General features: G+C 40.4%; 1 protein-coding gene across 1 annotated transcript in view; it reads right to left on the bottom strand.

Annotated features, from left to right (window-relative positions):
- LOC105940494 (inactive tyrosine-protein kinase transmembrane receptor ROR1) overlaps nt 1-21,351 on the bottom strand; it is a 136,379-nt gene that overhangs the window by 42,244 nt on the left and 72,784 nt on the right. Inside the window, exon 2 of the mRNA XM_024799294.2 lies at nt 6,819-6,881. Coding sequence (XP_024655062.2) covers nt 6,819-6,881 — 63 coding nt within the window. The remainder of the gene's footprint in view (nt 1-6,818; nt 6,882-21,351) is intronic.

Raw genomic sequence — 21,351 nt, 5'->3', positions numbered from 1 at the left:
TCGCCATCGAAACCAATTCATGAAGGGTAATGCTATTAGAACACACTGCAATACAAAGATGAACTAAATCGTGATTCCCTCCAGAACCGTATTTTTCCCCTTAAGCTGGTCAGTAAAAAAAAAAAAAACTATCTGGAGGGCCACCTAAGAGTTTAATGTGCAGGAAAAACATTGGTCTTAATGTCATGAAAAACCTCTGGAAAGTTCTCTCAACCCCAAAACCTGTGTTAGGTATGCAGAAATGCTCCTGGTTACACAAACTGGCCAAGACAAACAAATGAGGAAAAGCACATAGGCCTACAGAAGAATCTCAAATGAAAAATGATGTGTGTGAATAGAGAGGTTGATGGGTATAAATAGAGGCGCACACTTACTTGTGCGAGTACACCAGCACTCAGATTTTTACTACTGTATTCCATGCAAGATTAACTTCAAGCTTTTCCAAGGAATGTTAACAGAAAAATGTTAGAGAGCGGTCAGAAAATTAACCGTATCAACATCGACATCTATGGAGGTGAACATGCTGGTGATAGAAGAACTGCATAAAACAGTGCTCATTCATATTACAGCCTTGTTTGAATAAACTTTACTTGGGTTGGAGTGCGGGCCAGCTTTCTTTCACTGTGAGCATCCTGTGTTGTGGTTGGTGGAATGATGATGCAGTGTCTGTACAAAAGTTGGAGGGGCAGTCAGGCAGAAGAATGTGTAGTGTAACTTAGTAAAACGTGTACAGTGTAAGACGAAAAACTGCAATCACGCAAAAGGTGTCCACCTACATATTGAGCTTCATCGTGGGCAGTCTTTGTTTAAGGCTTTTGTAAAAGAAGAGAGAAGTCATCGGAAAAAATGTGTCTACTTTATGTTCTTTGAGTGTTTGGTGTAAAAACCTGAGCACATGGCCTCTATCTCAGTGCATGTGCTTGGCAGGTTGTAGAACACACACTCACAGCTTCTTCCATAAAGACTGAGGGCTTAACACAGCACTGTGGTACTAACAAGTACCACCCCACCACCGTCTCCTCTCCCCATTTTTCACCAACCTTAATATGACCTCTTTTCTTCATGTGCTCTACACAGTCTCAACATTACAGCAGCGAGATCAAACCCTTCAGGAGGTCGATGCTTTTAAAGTCAGCTGGAACAATGACTGTAAACCTTCATCCAATTTTCCTTTTTATTTACTCCTCCACTCCACCACTGATGTGTGCACTTCATTTCCACACATAAAAACTGGAAATGCTTTAGCATGACATCACGTAGACACAATGCTCTGTCACAGGGCTTTGCCGAAAGCTGTGAACCTGTTTCATATTTATCTATGACAACGACACACACAAACAGAAAATATTCCCCGAGTGAAGCCGTCTCCGCGTGCCACTTGTTGGTTTTCATAACTTGTTTATCCAGCCGTTTTGCTACTTTGTGTTTTGTTTTACTTTTAAATTGAATTTGTCCAATCCGATTATGTTACTGTTTCTAACGATCTTAAAAGTCATGAGACGACCATAAACATACCGAGATCGGTGGCGAGATTACGTTCCGTGTCTGTTAAGTCCAGTTTCACGCACATTAGGCAACGATATTTTCTTATTTAACTTCACTGTGGAGCGCTGTGTATACTCAATTTGTCGCATTAACCCTCTCACGGCTGCAAAAGGTAAAAATGTGCTCTGACCTCAAGTGTGGTGCAATCTATCACTGCCGTTCAGTCAAAATGCACTGGAAGTCCAGAAATCGGTTAAAGAGAAGAAAACGCTCTGGAATTTGTTGCTGATTTGTTTCTCAAAAGTAATTATGAGTCTGAAAGCATTCATTAAAGCAGTTAGACAGCTTTTAAACTTAAGGAGTAATAATTACGCTATTGGCATAATGTGCCTATTTCCTGATACTTGGTTTGCTTCGGGCTCTGTTTCTCTCCGTAGTTTACATTTTACTGCAATTTTTATGATTTCTGTCTGTACTGAATGTTGGAATGTCAGTAATCTGGTACTTCAGGGATGTCAAATCCCGGGTCTCATACAACCCACTTAGATTTCAAGTGGACTGGGCCACTCAAGTTTCCCCTTTCAGTCAGTGTGAACAAGTTTAACACCTCAGATATCTTAATATGAGACAAATAAGTATCATTTTAACAGCTAGAAAATATTCTGGTAGCTCACTGCTCAGCTTTACTGTTGATTCAAAGAAAATGCCCAATATTTTCCATTTTAATTTTAAATTGGAACTTTTCTGTCATTTAATTTTTTATCTATAACTTTATTACTTAGTTGTTGTATGAATGCCCTTGGAGAGGAAATACCTTCAAATGTATGAAAACACAGTTAAAAGTCCAAAATTTATGCCCTTCTTCAAAATGTCCAAAGGTATCCATTGGGCCCGATCGGAGTCTTTGGTGGGCCGATTCTGGCACCCAGGCCTTATGCTTGGCAACCCTGTTTTAGTGAGTGGACTACGCCGTATTACTGCTTTTCCATTGACAAGAGGCTGGTGCCTAATGTACAACTGCTTCCATGAATTTTCATTAGTTGAGTTGATGGAAAATAAAAATGCTCTTTGGAGCGGTGTGCCTGCACACTTCATTAGCCGTTATAATAACTCATAATAAAGCAGCGGGGAGCAGAACGAAGAGCGAAAAAAGAAAAAGAGACAAGAGGAGAAGACAAAAGAAGAGAGGTCAAGAGGAAAAAAGAGAAGGAGGAGAAAGATGTCCTGCCAATGCTTGTGTAACAAAGCCACTCTGTATGTAATTGTCCCGTGGTGAGTGTTGTGGTATTTGGCACAAGGAGGATGCTGAAACTCAAACCCTTTCTGCGGACTGTCCCTTTAATGTGGCAGGGGAGCTAAATGGTGTCCTGTCATCAGCCTGCATTTTCCTTGCAGTAGTTTTTGCACAATCAAACGCTCACATGCAGGCACATATATGTAAACACCCGCACACCCACACAACCGCCAAGGAGACAAACTATACGTGCTCGAAAACTGCACACATTACTCAGTACCTTTTCACGACATTGTATTCTATATGGTTTCAGTGAACATACATACAGTAAGGGTGTGACCGTCGGGGCTCCTGTCAACAAAATGCAGGTTCAGAAACACGAGTGGCTGCAAAGCTAACTAAACATATTCAACAGATACACTGAAGGCCTCGCACTATAGTGCTTCCAGCTTCCAGCTGTGGGTAAAGGTGAAGTTAATTAAAGCTGGGTCACTATCCAGCAAAGCAACAGAGGAAAGAAAGTAAGTAAAGAAAAAAAAGGGTACAAAATGAAACAAAGAAACAGAGAGCAATAATGAAAGAAAGCCTGCAGGGAAATGAGTTCAGTAAACTATCATCACCCCTGATTTCAGCCCAGTAATGAGCCTCTTTCAGCACGATAACTTCCTGCTACTGATGCATACTGATAGAGCCACGCTACCTGAATTGTGCCTGTTTGGTCAATCAAAACCATCCCCGCCTGCAGACAAAACAAGGGGTGCAATCACCCTCCATCCATCAGATAAGAAACAGATGTAAGCACAGGAGGGCTGAGCACTAAATGACAAACACATACACATATACTTTACGTTTATAGTTTTTATATTTGATGATGTGGAAAAATAAAGCTCTCTGGATGATTTGTTTGGATCTCATTATATTTATGACTGTTTTTGAAAAATCCTTGATTGGTCAACATAATCATTATCTTCACTAAACTGCTCAGTCTTGTCCAGAAACTGGTGTGTGTCTGCTTTTGTGTACACAGAATTTTCTGTGGGAACGAAGCTGTGGGAGAGTTGGAGTTTCGAGAGATGAATTAAGCAAACCAGACGAAATGAGAGAGCCAAACTAAGGTTCGAGTTAAATACAAACTTTAAGTTGAGCATTTTCCAGTCAGTGTTTCTTTGTGAGAGGCAGATGTTTGCTCTTTTAGCCAAAGATAAACTGTGGAGAGGGGGTGCAATTTAACGGATACATATGGGCAACGACGTTGAGAAAGTACCCAGAAACCTATCGCATCCCACATACATCGTACTTACTGATAAGTTTGTTCTCTTGCAAAAGCATTGGACTTGTCATTGAACACATGAATCCACGAATCTATCTGCAAGCAGCTAAAGCAATCATGTGGAGGTTTTTGATGCAGCCCCTTCCTTGTGACCGACTTCCCCTAGCAACAGCAGGCAACCTCCAACAAACCTTCAGCAACCATTTGTGGAATATACATTTTTTCTTCCTAGTGGCCTAGTGTTGCCCGCAGGTTACTCACAGTTATCTGGCCTGTGTGTTGGTCAGCAATCGATTTTTTATTACCATGCTCAAACAAGCGAGCTTGTGACAGCAAATTTTCTGGGAGTTACGAGGAGACCTTTTATTTTAAAATGTTCTTCATATCAGCAGTACAGGAATCAGAATAATGGAAATGGAAATAAAGGAATAATGTTTATTTGGGAAAAAAAAATCAAAGTAACCAAGGAAGGAAGACATTCTGGTGAAGCTCAGTTCCATGCTTAAGATGACTGCTTAGAAAGAAAAATCAGAGACAAGTGAGGGAATCAGAGTCCAACTCTGTTTATATAATGTCCATAATCTGCGTTTATGAAATGAAAACTGTGCAAATCAAACATGAGAGGACTGTGGAGTACACTGATTATGCAGTGCAGAACCACAAGAGTTACTGTGCTGTTCCTCTGTGAAGCCAAGTGTTTTGGCCAGCTCTAACAAACAAGCCCACCCAGGGCTCCATATATGCTTGAAGCTAAAGACACAACAAAGAGTAAAATGGATGCTGTGCAAAGAGAAATTAAGTCATATATTGTCCTTAACTCCATCCCTATATATAAAAACAAACACAGGCATTTTTTCCACAAAAAACTGAATAGATTTGATGCATGTCATTTGGGCTGATTGTTCTCTTTGTTCCCTGATTGCCAAGACTTTGTGGAACAATTTACAGTTTTTTCTGATTGCTTAAGCACATTTTTTGTAACTATTGGCTAATTTTGCAAAACTCTACACACAAATAAGAAAACCTGTCACCCAATAATCAAAACATTGTAGTTCTCTTGCAAAAGCAAACACAGCTAGATTAACTCTTCACACCTTCGTAAAAATGGTGTTTCCGTATCAAACAGTACACACAAGCCATCATCTACTAAGCACACAATGCGCCAACTGCACACTGATGGTATGAATACAAAACACATCTGGCTTTTGCTTTCTCTGTGCACAAGGTAGGCTATGTCAGTTTGAGCTCATACTTCTGTCATAGATCCATAAGCATAAAGGGATCCAAACTTCAAGTACTGGTGTTTATTCAAACACATCAAAACAAACACAAGTGTTTATTTCCAAGTATAGGATTATTTGCAATCGCCATAATGACTATATGGGTTACTTGGTCTGCAGTGAACATGCTTCCTCTGCCCCAGCATCTGGTCATCTAGCAATTCTGTAAAGTAACAATTTCAGTATTTTTACATCAATGGTATTGGTGTGTTTCTCATTGGCATATGGCAGTGCTACAAATCTTTGTGCGGAGTGACTGTACTAACCGATTCTCATTTCAATATGTCCTTATGGTGCTTGCTACAGTGTAGCGGCTCGAGTTAGGCTGGACCCGTTGGCCAGCTACCCTCAGGGTCATTCCACGGTTGATTACATGGTCCACTATTGTAGCTCTGATGTCATCAGCAATTCTATTTCTTACTCTTCCTACCCTTCCTCTCCCCCCTCCTCATCTTCCTCTCCCCCCTCCTCATCTTCCTCTTGCTCCTCCTTGTCCTTGTCGTCCTCTTCATCCTACTTCTTCACCTCCACGTCCTCTTCCTCGGCCTCCTCTACTTCTCACTCTTTCTGCTCCCTCCATTGTACTCCGCACACACAGCTTACCTGTATTATAATAGTGCTTAGGCTGATTGCAAAGTGAACTAATTATCTAAAGAAGTTTTCACATGTGAAAGTGTGCCAGACAGTTGGCAAATTAGTGTTAATGATAGCCATACATGTGTATACTTTTGCTAGGAGTGTGTTGGAAATTTGGTAATTGAGTGTTGTGCAGTGAATTGTGCCTACAGTTTTGCAAAGTGTGTGTTACAAAATTGCAAACTGAGTGCAAAGCAGTTTTTGTGCTTTTAGTTTTGCAGACTCAGTGAGTGGTTTTGCTATAAGTCTGAATAGTTTTAGAGATTGTGCTACAGGAATCACAGTTAGGGTTTAAGCATTCAGAAAAAACTGTAATATAAAGGAGAAAAAAACATATTCTAATTGTTGAGGGTCAGGGTTAGGGTTAGGACTGTGCTCATTGTGATGAAAACTTAAGACCTCAGAAGTACTCAAGTGCATGTCCAGAGCCCACAAATGTTGGTATAAACATGAGGTCAAAATGCAAAGTTTAAGAAGATGTACTAAAAGCAGCAGCACCTTGGAGACTACACTGGTATTTTCCACTTAAGAAAGAGTAAATGTAGATATAAAGAAATACAATGCTCCTGTGGCTGTATTTCCATATGTTGAGTAGATCAATGTGCAATTTGTTCTGCCAATTATCTGCTCTAGTGCCTTACACTGCAGTGGGTGTCTGGGTTGCTGAAGTCAACCATGTGGAGGATGTGTAATTTTTAACACTTCATTTAAAGTAATTTCAACAGCACATGTGGGGTTACAGTTCAACACTGTGTGTGTTAATTTGAACTATGAACATGTCATCATCATGTTGTCTCTAACAGATGTGCTCATAGTTTTGCCAGAGTGAGCTTTGTTAAGAACGTCATGCATGGGTTATCTGTGGTGTGTGTGTGTGTGTGTGTGTGTGTGTGTGTGTGTGGTGTGCATTTACCATCGCTAGAGGTGTTCCACAAAGTGGCAGCTTGCATACTGGGATCTTGGGGGAACTCAGATCCTGTGAAGAGAGGAAATGAAAAGTAGAAAAGCAAAACTTTTATTTTTAAATGCTTAAACATTAAATGCTTTAAAAGGTTGAAGAATTGATGTCTTGCATATATTTTCCACTAGCAAAATGATGATGATGTCGATGTTAATGCCAACTACCAGTTAGCATTAACATGGGTTGTATCTGATGCTTTTGTGCGTTTTTAGTATTTATGACATAGACAATTTATTTATGGTCGGAGACTCAACAAACTGCAAATGTTTGCAAATGTTTGCAAAAAGCAGCAACTAGCAAGGAAACTCAGTGAAAGGTTCCAAATGATTGGAACCTTTCAAGCAAGTTTTCAGTATCAGATATCTGCACAACATAATTGCAACATGTAACAAATGGACATGAATTAAGTAAATTTGAATTGAAACTACGGGTTTTTTTTATATAAAAAGTCAACATAGCCAAGTACCCACTTGAGGCCTCACACTTAAAATGGAGACTCTCACAATCCTGGTGCTTTGAAACAAGACATGATGAGAGAAGGGTAGATAACTGTTGACTCACTGGAGTCCACCTGCTCCACTGATAAAACCACTGGTTGCAAGAAAAATGTTTGTATTCCCCAACTGGTGGGTGAGTCCTTATTGGAGGTTCCTGACTGTTGCTAGGTGATATTGGGCACAAAGAGGGTGCTACACTAAAAACTTCCTTAAGCTTGCTTTGGTTGCTAGCAAATAATGTGGAAGAGGCTGATTTGCCTGCAAACACTACTGTTTTGCAGTATGTAGCGATACTCAAAAAAGTAGATCACAAAGTGGAAGTAGAGGACATCTGCCCAAATCAGAAATGGCACATGCCTTCTTTTAGAGTGAAAACTGGGCTTCAGCACTGCAGCCAACATGTTTCAAAAAAACTTTTATTTTGAAAGCGAGTCTCTCAGTTTCCAGTTTGTGCCACACTTTTTACAATTTCCCTCCTTTTTAGAGAGTAGTTGGCGAGTGCTTGGGCCCAAGTTATCATGTTTCATGCAAACCACAATTTCCTAGTGACCAAAGCTATTACAAAGATGTTTTTGCCAGCTGGTTGGGGGTTGCACTTTTTTCTCTATCAACCTGTGGTTGCCACTGGATGACCGACCATTCTCTAGGCATATGTCACTGGGGCTTTATCAATTGATTTCCCAGAGACTGTCATCAAGCTCCAGCAACCACTCACCAATAGTCGGGGAACACACGACTGGTGGTTAGCGGATGGTCATGAACGAGTCTCTAGGCCTGTGTGGCTGGGCCTTATTCACTTGACCCTACATTGTCACCATTATTGTCATGTTCCTGCAAAACATCAAGGTAACTTGACTTGTGTTTACAACAGCTAGTTTAAAAAAACAAAAACAATCAGCTTTACAGCTGCATTCTTTACACCTGAAAGCTATATCCAAATGTAATCCACATGGTTGTGACAAAGTAAAAAGAGGGTCACAGACTCAAACTTTCTGAGCCAGTGGCATGGACCTACATTTAAACAATGCTTAACCACAATTCTGGAGAAACTTTTCTATGTAAAATACTGTGTACAGACACAAACACACTGCTTCTTAAATGTAAAATAACAGTGGTGATAACGCTGTACATTTTCTAGTGCAGATCAAAGGTTTGGGTGTACAACAGGGAGCCTATCAACAAGCCATGTGGACCTAATGCGCTCTTATTACCAGCTGAAGACAGAGCTGCTCTCTGCTTTTCATTACTGGGGAGAAGAGACAGAAAATCGGCTTCAGAGTGCAGTGCTGCAGGTCATAGGTGATTCCTAACAAATTAAACAGCCAAAAATGAAGGACTGGCAAAAAACTCTAAGCTGTTTTACCTTCACTGATTCTCAGGGCACCAGACCGCTGACAAACTTTCAGTTCACATACAACATCCCACAGTTCTAGCCGGCTACAACAGTGTGTGAGTCTGTGTGTTTTGGTGCAGGCTGGGATAGTTCAGCATGATGAATAGGCAAATGGTTGCCATCCAACTTTGGGAACGTAACCTAAAGTCACAAACGGATGTGAAAATGCAAGCATGTGCATGGACACCGCTGAGAATTGACTGCAAACTTAACTATACACATGGTGCATTTGTTTCACACATACACACGAAAAATACAGAATTCCTAAACACGTCATAAATATTTTTGAATTAACAACTTGAAAACTGACAGTGCGTGGCATGCAGGGTGACAGTCGAGGAGAGAAAGTCTGCAGACAAACAGCACCAGGAGCCTGGTGACACAGGGTCACGCTAATTGGGTGATAATGTGTCAGGATGGTAACGACTATGTGGTGGTGCTTGTGAAATGAACTGTGTTAATGAGCAGCGCTTTGGGCCTCAGCACCTGTTAGTGAGGAGTCTGGAAGCTTGGCAACAGGCTCACAACAACAGGCTCACAGTTATGGGTGTTATGCTCATGATTGTTAAGAGATATGTAGCAAACCCAGAGGGCAGACATAGAATCAAAATGTGTCTCTTTACTAAATTAGTAGTTCTTCTGTAATGCTACCTGATTCCACAAGCTATTCTGCACTTTTGGAGTTAGAATGACTTGCTGGTTTCTTCGAGGAGGCTACTAACAGTGTCTTATGGCATGTCCCGGCCCCACCGTGAGTCTAAATTTACTCTGTGTTCTCTACTGTTAGACTAAGAAGTCTGGAGCTCTGTGCTTTACAAAGGACAGAGGAGAGTGGACGTCGCAACTCACTAGCTTCACCAACACAAAGCTAGCCAAGGGCAGCCAGGTGAGAGTTCAATAGAAGTGGATGGTCGTGGGAATATAGTGAGGGAAGGGGGAGGAGGACGAAGTGCTCGTTTATGGAAAAGGAGGCACAACTGTGTACTTCTGAGAAAAAAATGTTATCATTCCAGAAAGATTTGAAGTTTATAATTTTGTTCAAAAACAAACACTTGTGCACAGCGATTTTGCTGTTATGTCTAAGGTCTGCTTACTTCCTGCGTTTAATTTTTTCCCCACATTGTGCGCCCTTTAAAGAGAACACATCTGTTCTCTTTCATTAAGACAATCATCTGGAATATCTGGGAGAAAATGCAGAGCAATTTTGAGATTAGCTTTCTAATGTTTCTCAGCAGTGGAGGCGAGCTGTTGTATTAGACCTGTTTGTTAAAAAGGACCTAAAAATAGATCCCAGGTTTCATCAGCTGTGGTTCTGGCCATTGATTGAATCACGATTTGGATACTGACTGCAAGACCCATATGTACCTCTGTACTGAATCCCTGTCTGTCAATATGAATAACCAAAGAAGAACAAAAGCATTGCTTGCATTATAATATAGGGAGGAAGAAATCGTGCACATATGTGTACCAGTCAAGTCTTTCGACCATGAACAGGTTGTTTCCAGTAACATTGTCTCAGAGTTGCAAACATTTTAAATTACTGAGGTGGCAGATCAGAAAATAGTGATGAGAAGGGAAACAGAGATAAGGAGTTTCAACAAACCCAGCCTATTTTTTGCAGTGGTCAGGAGAATGGCCAGACTGGTTGGCGCAGACAGGAAAGCCACAGTAACTTGTAACAAACAAGGTATTTAGACGAATCTATCTGAGTGCCCGTGTCAAACTTTGACGCAGACGGAAGCAGCTGGAGTACAGCCAGGTGCTCCTGTTATCAGCCAAGAACAAGAAACTGAGGCTACAGTTCACATGGATTCAGCATAACTGGATAACAGAAGATCGGAAAAATGTTGTCTGGTCTAATGAGTCTTGATTTCTGCTACAAAATTCGGATGGTATGATGAGAATTTGGAATATCCTATCCTATCCTGCCTTCTATCAAGAGTTAAATCTCATCTTCCCAGTTTCTGATTGCTGCTTCTAGTAGAACAAAATGCTGTTTCACAACGCTCAAATCATCTTAAACTGCTTTCCTGAACGTGACAGTGAGTTTGCTGTACTCAAATGGCCTCTACAGTCATCAGATTTCAGTCCAACAGAGATTCATATCATAGATGTGCACCACGCAAATCTGCAGCAAATGTGTGACGCTATCATGTAAATATGAACCAAAATCTTGGAGAAATGTTTCCAGCAGCAGATTGAATCTATGCCTTGAAGAATTTTCAAAGTCAAAAACAGGTTCAATCCAGACCTAGCAATGTGTACCTATCAAAGTGATCTAAGAAACAAAAGCAACTGGACTTCTTTAAGTTTCTCAAAAATACCTCACCTCTCGTCTGAGAAGCTTGGTGGAGAGTCCAAGGTATTTAAGGCTCAGTTGAAGTTGTCCCTTAAGTGGGAAATTGACCTAGTATTGATCATGTGCCTCTTTAAACTGAGCCAAGACGTGAAAAAGGCTATTGGTCATTATCAGCAGAGGTTTTGTGTGAAGCCGTTGCGTTTATCAAGTGGCTCAGCCACTCCAAAAATGCATGGCACAACACAGAAGAGACACCTCGACAGGATGAAGGTCACATTTTGTTAATATTTTTACCGTTCACATTTAGGCATCTGAAATAGGGATAAGATCAGAATGCAAGTTTTGTACTACAAGAGTCCAGCTAACTTTAAGCTGTGCTTCTGCAGTTTCAAATAATTTCCATTTCAAAAGTCACAAGTTACTTTTCCAGATTTTCCAGATTTCCATATATTTCCACTGGTTTTTATTATAGTGATGATTATCACAACTGTTAAAAACATTTTTATCTCTAAGTACTGTCGAAGGCAAGCAATTGGACTTCACTTGGAAAAATAAAACTGTGAACATATTTTCCATAGCATGTCAGAAGTGACACTTTTAAAAATTCAATTCTGGTATGGCAGTGAACGCCCATCAAAATTACGGATACGTGACAATCTTTATAAGAGTATCATGTTCCCTTCTTGGCTGCTTTGTCATACTTCATTCACGTTAAAGCTCTGGAACGTCCTCTTTCATTTGCAGCTGAGTGCCACTCCTAGTAGCAAAATATGCAGTAAATGGTTAACGTGAAGGTGCCTCTGAGAAGTCCAGACATCAAATCTCCACACAGAAAATTCCATGAGAGCAGCCTCTGATCCCCGTCCAGCTGTATTTGGCTTACGATGATAAAAATCAGGCAGGGACACGAGCTTAACCCCCATAAAGCTCTCCGAAATTGGTGTGACTTTACTGTCGCAGCAGTGTATGGCAATTAGTGCAAATCTTTAAACTCGAAGGCTTGGGAATGAGGAAAAGGAAGGAGTTAACAGAGAGCTAAGAAGAAAATGAGACACTAGGTTCCTCACAGGGTAAAGCTTAACCAAATCAGAAATGTTCAATTTGAGCAGTTATGCGTAGCAACTAATATGCTGTTATATGGTCTGGGGGGCTGTGTTTGGAGCCAGGGTGGTTGGTGTGGTGAGTGAGACTGATGTATGAGCTCTCCCACTCTGTTATTAGGGCCTCTCCCAAGGCCCCCTTCCATCCCTATTAGCTGGAAAACTGACCTAACTCAGGGGTTAACTGGAAGAATGGGAAACCAACCATTTTCACAGTGCAACTATGAAATATTTCTGCCTTTAAGAGATGAAAGCTACAGATGAGGAATTATAATTATTTCTTTCTACAATTTGTCTTCATCAAGTCTCTGTTTCCATTCAGCAAGTTTCTATTCCTGTTCTGTCTCTGTGATGTCAAAGAGAGAGGGTGTCCTTAATGTGGTCTTCTTGAACACACCGCTACAGCTGTGGAAACAGAAGCCCCACCAACCTGCTGGTCAAGCCTCCTGTTTAAGAGGCAACAAAAAGAAGGAAGGAAAGCAGCTAGTCTCAGATACTGAATCAACGTGTAATGTAACCCCAGTTACAAAAAAGCACAATGCAATGATGCAATGCAATGCAAATCTCACAAACCTGTGTTTTATTCATACTAAACATATATGTGAATTGTTGAAAATGAGACATTTTAGTATTTCGTGAAAAATAGAAAAAAGGGGAGGTTAACTAGAAACAGATCGGTAACATGCTTGGGTATAAAAAGAGCTTCATAGAGAGTTTCTCAGAATTAAAGATGGGAAAGGTTCACCATCATCTATAAAAACTGTATCTTTATAGTAAGATGATGCAGAAATATGGTGATCTCTGACCTAAAGATCATTTGGATGGAATCATTTGGAATTGAGAGATTAGTTTGATATGTTTCCTATGTTCTAAAATATGTTTTTATCTGTATTTAACATGGAATTGGGGTTTTAGATTAGTTGAATTCTGAATTGTGCAAAGTTTCTCTCTTAGAGTCCAGAAAAAAACAAACACAAAGCTAGTACTGAGCACGTCTCCTTTAAATGCTCTAATTTTCCCTAAAAACCACTCAACTCATCCCCTGCATACTGACATGAAGGAAGTAGCTGTGAAGTTTTTATGTCATCTACTTTTCAAAAATGTGAAGTTTTAGACAATGTAAAGTTTGAATAAAACAGTTAATATTCCAGTAATCCTTAATGAATTATTAGCCTCATACTCTCAGACTGGAAAATGAATGAAAAGTTACAATCACTAAATGGCAACAGGCAGTGAAGAAAAAGAGTGGTGAGAAGTGAGGGAGAGAGGAAAAGTGAGGGACTACAAGGCAATTATGGATAAATTGAGTGAAGATGATTTGGAAAATGTGAGTGCAGAGAAATGACAGAAAGAGAGGAAATAAAAAGGAGAACCCTCAAAAAAAAAAAAAAAAACTCAGTAAAAGAGCCGCTCGTAAAATCAACTTTTTAAGAAGTGGGCTTCTGTCCCACTGAGCAGAGTGAGGGTTTATGTTGGCTGGAGAGTTTAGAAACCACAGCGAAAAACTGTTGACATCTAAGAATCTGGTAACCTGAGCGAAGAAAGAAAAAGGCAACACAAACAAGTAGTGGGTAACGGTAACTCAAGTGGACACGTTTCAGGTTAAGCCTTCAGTTACAGCAGGTTTGTACACAACACTGTTCAAAACATCCAGGCGCTTATGTGGTCTGCATTGTGTTGAACTTGTCCTCTACTCATGTAAGAGAAGAGTAAAGTAATCCTTCATGCAGATTTGAATTTGCAGACATTTATATTAGGGCTGCCACAAACGATTATTTTGATAGTCGACTAGTCACCGATTATTTTTGCGATTAGTCGACTAATCAGATCATCATCCATTGGACGTACAGCTTATTGCACCAGCAGCATCTGGTCTTATATAACTATCATTAGCTTACAGCTTGAAGTGTTTGTGCTAACTAAAAATAAAGACAAGATGGTAGTTTATTAATTTTTAATGAAATTTGCAGATTGTTTCGGTGAAGTTTAATAAACTCCTTGCTTTCTAAAATATAACAGGACACCGGAGTATATTCTCCAGCGTCTCACACTTCTGATAATCAGCTGTCTGCTTGACAGTTTTAGCTGTGCAAAAACTATAACTTTAATCTCAGCCAAACCGATTTACTCAGGAACAAATAAAATACTAAAGAAAGCCAAACAATAACATTTTTAAGTTATCTAAGTGACTTATATATATGTTTAACCTGACTAGCGAAAGACGGCGGTGGGTTTGAAAACGATCTGCCGGGAGTCCGGTGTTCTCACGGCTCTAGTTAGCCTTGCCCCCGCCTAGCTAACGAGCTAGTGGGTAACAGACGTCTCCGAAAACGTCGGAGAGCTTTTGAAAATATGTGGTGTCTTGATAAACTGAGCAGATATTTGAGGTTTACACAGCTACATTCTCGCCTGAAAATATGTTAAACGTTTATTTTGTGACCAAGAAAGAATAATAAGAGTAAAGTTAAAACTAACTAGCTGCCGCCATTGTTGACAACTGCGCTGGGCTGCGCTATGAATTCTGGGACACAGCTTCTTCTTCTTCGGGGTTTAACGGCAGCTGGCATCCTTGTACATGCAGTGCTGCCATCTTCTGTTTCAGTCCGTTATTACACTCTTAAATCCTACTACTCATTCCTGCGTCCTTTGTGATCTTACAAAGCTTCAAACGATGCGTCGACTATTAAATTAGTCGACGACGATTTTAATAGTCGACATAATCGTGACTAGTCGACTAATCGTGGCAGCCCTAATTTATATGCAATGTAAAGTTTATAAAAGCTGGAATAAATGATGTTGGTAAAGTCATTTTAGAATTTTTATTACAAATGGAAGTAACGGTATGACCAAAATCATAATAATCCTAAAATAAGGTGAAACTGATTCCATTAGAAAGAGATGGGGAGGGAGTGTGTGTGTGTGTGTGTGTGTGTGTGTGCTTGTATAGCTGCACCTGGGTGCTTGTGTGCAGGTGTTTGTTCCCAAGCTCGACTAAAGCGTACAAAGATATAAAAGCAGGCCTGTTTAGGAAGCATTTACTGAAGACATTATGGGGCCGAGAGCACAGGAACTACTTACTCTCTCTCTCACACCACACACACACCTGCATTGCATTTGAAAGTACTGCGCTGTAACCTTATATGAGCAAAGACAGGGGTGAGACACACAAGAGAGAGGAAAAGCAAGCTAGGCTTGGGAAGGGAGGTTTTGAGGAGGTAGATGACAGGAGGCAGCATGACAGAGGCCTTTTTGGATCAGAACAATAGGCAACAACAGGAAGGGCTCATGTTGCAGCAGACATTTGCTCCAACATGTAAAAAATTGTGGAGAAAAAAAAGGCACATTGCTTCCCATCAAAAAAAAAAAAAAAAAAAACACCAAAAAAAGAAAAGACAAAGTGCTAAACAGGGAAAATGGTTTAATTCAAGTTAAGAATACTAAAAGTGGAATTACTGCTTTGGCTGATAGGACATTCATAATAAAGTTTGGGTAAAAACATCAAATTTGCAGGCAGCACAGTGGTGCGCTGCCTCTTAGAAGCTAAAGGATTCTGGCTGAGGCCTCTCTGTGTGGACTCTGCATGCCCCAAAACCTGTATTTGAGGTTAACTGATGATTCAACACTGGTCTTACATGTGAACATGAGTGTGAATCATAGTTTGTCTCTCTGTGTGTTGACCCTGTGATAGGTTGGTATGTCTCACTTATGACCAATTTCAAGCACACCGTAAAGAAGCTGAAGGTTACACATATGAACAAGTAAAAGTGCTCAAGATGTCAGTTCTGCAAAAAATGATCTGGCAGTGTGAAGCTCACATCAACAGTTGTCACTTGATAGAAAGAAGCTTGTGGATGAAGCTGAGTAAACTGTGATGCAACATTCTTAAGACAGATGCTCTTTTGAACCTGCTGGAGAAACTGAACTTTGAACTCTCTGCAGGTGAAAAGCAAAACAGGAATTTAAACCGTTAGCTGGAATTATCTAGTTGTGGTTTTAATCTAAACCAGCGATCCAACATGATTAAGTTCTTCAGGACTCCTCTGTCTAACCCCACAAAAGTTAAGCAGACTGCACTGCATGCAGCTTCCCTCCAAGAATAAAAAAAGCAAAACAATCAAGTGCAAGAAGACCATATAATGTATACTGATAGTATTTTGCAGTAATATTAAGGGCAGGATATACAGGAAAGCTGGAGGCATGGTGGCAGCTTGCAAATGTGCATTTTCACCCATAACTAGCACTTGTGACTAAGTACGTCATTGGAATTATATTTTTTTGACAGTAATATACTTTTTATGTGGTAATTCTGCAATCAGTGTACATATTTGACACAGAGCAACATCAAAAAAGTACTAATCTCTTAAAGTGTTCAGAATTGTGACCCAACACACCAGACTACTGCTGCCAGTCTTTGAAATAGGATAGGCAACTCAAAAAGGTCGAGGAAAAACCCGCAACATGTAAACTTGACACAGAAAGGTCTCCATCTCAAATGCAAAGCCAGCTGCGCAAAGCATCTCTTATATTCTACTGTTTTGTCATAAAAGAAACCTTTTAAGTAGCGCCGTGCTGTGCTGATGGTTCTGCAGAGGTCCTTCCCCACGGATTAAACAGGCCGACGCGAGAGCCCCTGCTGTCCCTGTAACGGAAACCATGCTGATCTTTAAGGCCCGGTTAGTCCATTTTGGGCGAGGCTCCCCCAAGCTCCTGTTACCAGCGATGTAAGCAGACTAGCGAGGAATGTGCATGAGCATGTTACCACCTACTGTGAGGCTCATCTGTTTTCACCTGGCAGAGCTGACACAAGTGTGTGCACAAGAGCTCAGCTTTCTGGAAAAAGTGATCGCCTTCAAGCAGATAGACAGAGCGCTGGGACCCTGACGTAATCTGTCTGCTCATCTCTTCACGGAATGTGAACAGAGACATCACACGCTGTGCAGAAAGAGCACCGAAATGCAGATATGAAACATAAATGGACAGACATAAAGCACAAATGCTCATGTATGTTTTATATCCATTTTTGAAGCGTCTGTCAAGGGTCATGAGCGGAATCTAAGATTTAAGACCTAAAGCCAAAGCCAGTCGGGCTGTCTGCATGTAGGACATGAATACAGACGTCTCACTTGGCTTTTGAACGTGACTTTTCTGCTAAAAGTGTATCATGTGTGCCAACAGTCTGAATGGTGTGAATAATAGCCATGCCATTTTACATGCCAGCCTCTACAAATGGGTGGGGGGCTGGGGGTGATTTGTATGAGTGCTCAGGTGAAGCCAGGCAAACAGACACACACACACACTCCATGAGCTCACTGACAGCAGTCCTAAATTCCTTCAGGATGACAAATTTGAAAGGAGAGGCCAGCGCAGATGGAATCTGGGAAGAACAGGATGATGCCGTCAGATTTCAAACGTGACTCAGATTTAGCCATCATGTGACAACAGTTGGGCCAGGCGCCATTCCAAAAAACTGTTCTTTATGTCTGTCTGAACCTCCTCACTCGTGTTATAGTCATCATTTCAAAAACTCTGGGACCCGAATAGTGCACTTATTTGCATTTCTCAGTTTGTATTTTCATCAATTACAAACATAAAAATACTAACTACTCACATCATTGTATGTGCTTTTTAAAAGGAAACCACCAATTTTACACACCGGATTCTTTCAGGCATGCTTTCCCTTTCCAGAATCTGAAAGCTCTGTCACTTTTTGTAAAAGTCGCAACACCTCTCATCCAAGAGGCCTTTTCAGTTCTAAACTAACTAGCAGAGCATCCCAAATATTTAATCTCTAGTTTACACGTGGTTGTGAGGGGTCGTTGACTCACTTGAACGAGACGCAAAACGTCTTCATAAACCTAAAGACAGACGTTTATCTTCTTTTTAAGCACAGCCAGACAGCAATCCTGCTTGCTGCAGTCGTGTGGACAGGCAAGTACAAGATTACAATTTCCGCTTTTGAATGACAGTCTGTGACTCCGCATGTCTATCTGCTGCAAGTGCAGACAGACACACCGGCACAAGCAAAACATCTCCAGCACGTGCTGATATATCAATTCAGCGAGGGCACATCAGATTAAAGATGAAAGCTGAAGTTTTGGTTTATTCAAGCTGTTTTTACTTTTCCCTTTTCCTGCAGTTTACACCTATTATTACAAACATGCTGCATCAGTTCCATCTGCAAGCATCTCCAAAACAAAAAGGGCCATACATCTTCAGTTAAGTTACAAAAAAAGTATTAGCAGAACAAAGCTGGAATTGATTTTTATTTTATGGTGAGTCAAGTGTGTACGAATACATTGCCATACCTGCATATTCAACACAACTTAAAACTACCCAAATTACGCTCTTTGTTGTCATGCTTGTATGCATGTATTGATTTTCAGTGTTGTGCATATGGAAATATTACTTGGCTTCTACTGTCACTGCTGTGGGTATGAATGAAAGGTGAGGTACTTAAAATTAAAACTGGCCCACGTGAATGCCAGAATGCTGGCAGTGTTACAGATCCCACATCTAAAAGGGGCTGAAAAAAAACCGTCTGATTATATTACGTAGAATTATTTCTTTATGGTTGCATAATGTTAAATATCATGCTAGGCTTCATTTCTGTACTCTAGTCATCTACCTGTGGCCTGTGAATTTTCCTTTTAACACTACTGTGCTGAATATGGACTGTGAGATACACAAGCCACTGCGTGCCTGCTTCTGACTCCACAGATAAACTGTGCTTAGTAATTCTTGGATGCCTGTGGGAAACTGGGTGTGAGGCTTGTCTCCATCAACTTATAACTGAGTCAGCTCCCAGTAACTGACGCTCGAGGAGATACTCTGCCGCAAAAAACCTGACTGCAAGCCAGAAACAAAGTATGACAAGGAAAGGAGGGAAAATGAAAACAACAAGTAGTGGCAAAGAGGAGGCAGAGACCAGGACGGCAAGAGATGAAAGTGTGAGGAAAAACATCAAGCGCGCAAGAAATATTCATTCCAGTGAAAATGTCCAGTGTTATTCTTATTTCTTGGTTTTCCAGCCCTATATTAAAGACCGACTGTTGGCAGCCAACAGTGAGAGTCTGAGGCAAACAGAGAACCTCTGAGCGTTTCCAGCACGCTTCTCTGTCAATCATGTAGATCCTCTATAGGAACTCTCTGCTTGTTGTAGGTTACAAAAATAAACACCAGCATTCTTCCACTTGTTTAGATGAAAAGGTAGCCAGCTAATGAGGAAGACAGGAGGACGGAAAGGAGAAAAAAAGGGACAGCATAAAAAGATGAGTGGTGAAAAGGAGATGGGGAAAGATCTGAAAAAAGAAAGAGCGTTTGTCGCTCCGCTACTGTGGTAAAATCATTTTGAGCTGGGGGACTAAACTGCAAACCATAACATAAAAAACAGATTACACATACATTTAAGATGTAAAACAACAAGCCTCGACTGTCCTACCATGGTAACTGGACACGTATAATATTCAATTCAGTCTATTCAGTTCAATTTATGGCATAACAAATCACAGCAACAGTTGCCCCAGGATGCTTTGTGGTACTAAAAAATAAATCTTATCTTATCGTTGCACTGGCATGCCCCAAATTGATGCAATCCTGTAAAAGTTTCTGGCTTATTTTCACATAGTGACTGCCAGCAACCACCAGCAACCAGTTGCCAACCGGCCAAGGAATGCTTGTATTTTGTGGTTTTCCATAACTTTCATGCAAAACTTATTATATAAAAATAGAGAAAAAAATTGGATCGTCAAAAGTTCTTAACATTTTCTTAAATTAGACTAAATAAAAAATCCTTATCATTGCAAATACAGGAAACTAAAAGCTGGGATTGAAATAAAACCAGAATGTCAATGACATAGCAGTTCGTCCTGCTCAGATTATTGTCCATAAAAATACAAATGTGGGATAAAGACCCATTATGAAATTACTGTAGGCAAGTTTTACTAAAATCTAACCAATACTCCTGGAGGAGTAGCGAATCTTATGAATTATGGACAGATTGACTGTCTCCATGAGGCTTAAGATCATTGGTCATTTGGCTAAATGGGATAAAAAATAATTTTTCCAAAGCAAAATCCCAACACACACAAATATTAGAAAACACCTCCCCCGTGTATTTCCATGTTTTTAAAGGAAATCTATGGCCAGAGGATCAGACTATGGATCTGTCAGTTGGTCCTTTTTCCAAACCCATCTGGGCGTCTGCAGCTTCATAAGGTATCACTAGAATCCAGTTTCAGCTACAAAATAGTATTTGATTTTAATTTTCACAACTGTGACATGAAACTAAATTACCAAACATGTAAAAGAGAAAAAAATAAAAAATAAAAGACATTTTTAAAAGAGAGGATTTAGGTAGGGGGCTTTAACGGGGAGGATTTGTCAAAATGGATGAAATCTACCATCATGCACACACGTACAAAAAACCAGATGGACAAAGTGTGTGTTTATGTGATCATACACTATGTGTTAGAAAAAGAGAGACCCTGTTTTTTGATTCCCTTTTGTCTCATTTCTGATGTCAGACAGAGAGGTGAAGACACCTGCTCCGGATTTGCTCAGATCCGGTGGGGGTGGGGAAGGGGGGCAACAAAATGTGAAGAAGAAGAACAAAGCAGAAATTTCAAGCAGATGTAAGTGACGAAAACTGTAAAGATGATATAAGGTAAAGCTGACAATGTGGAAAACTCATGGAATTGGAAACGTATACCGGAAGATTTTTCAAAAGCAAGTAGCAATCGGGGGAAAAAGAAGGAGAGGCTTTATAAGGTAACATAGCAGAGACAGTTGTGGGTTAGACGGTGCCAAATGCAGCATGGAAAAGTACAATTTATACAATGATAATGGATAATGCACGGGGCCTCGAAGACACAACTGACACAACTGAAAAACAGCAACTGATGCTGGGTGGAATCTTGATGTAGTATTTTTATTGGATGCAACTGTGCACTGACTAAAAAAACACTTCCACTCAAGTAATCCTTGTGGATGAAACACAGGGTTTAAATAAAATCCAGGCTTTCCAAATCCATTCCCATACCTACCACCTACATTTTTTTCTTAAAAAAAAATCAGAAGAGAAGCTAAAGTGCCAAAGAAAGACACACAAAATCTACCACAAGAGACAAAGATGAGCATTAACTCCGACATTTCCAAAGCTTGTCATAATTTCCATCTTGTTCCACTAAATGACTGGTGC

This window comes from Maylandia zebra, linkage group LG17 (assembly GCF_041146795.1).
Source record: "Maylandia zebra isolate NMK-2024a linkage group LG17, Mzebra_GT3a, whole genome shotgun sequence".
NCBI classification, from domain to species: Eukaryota; Metazoa; Chordata; class Actinopteri; order Cichliformes; family Cichlidae; genus Maylandia; species Maylandia zebra.
This window is presented reverse-complemented; position numbering and strand designations above follow the sequence as displayed.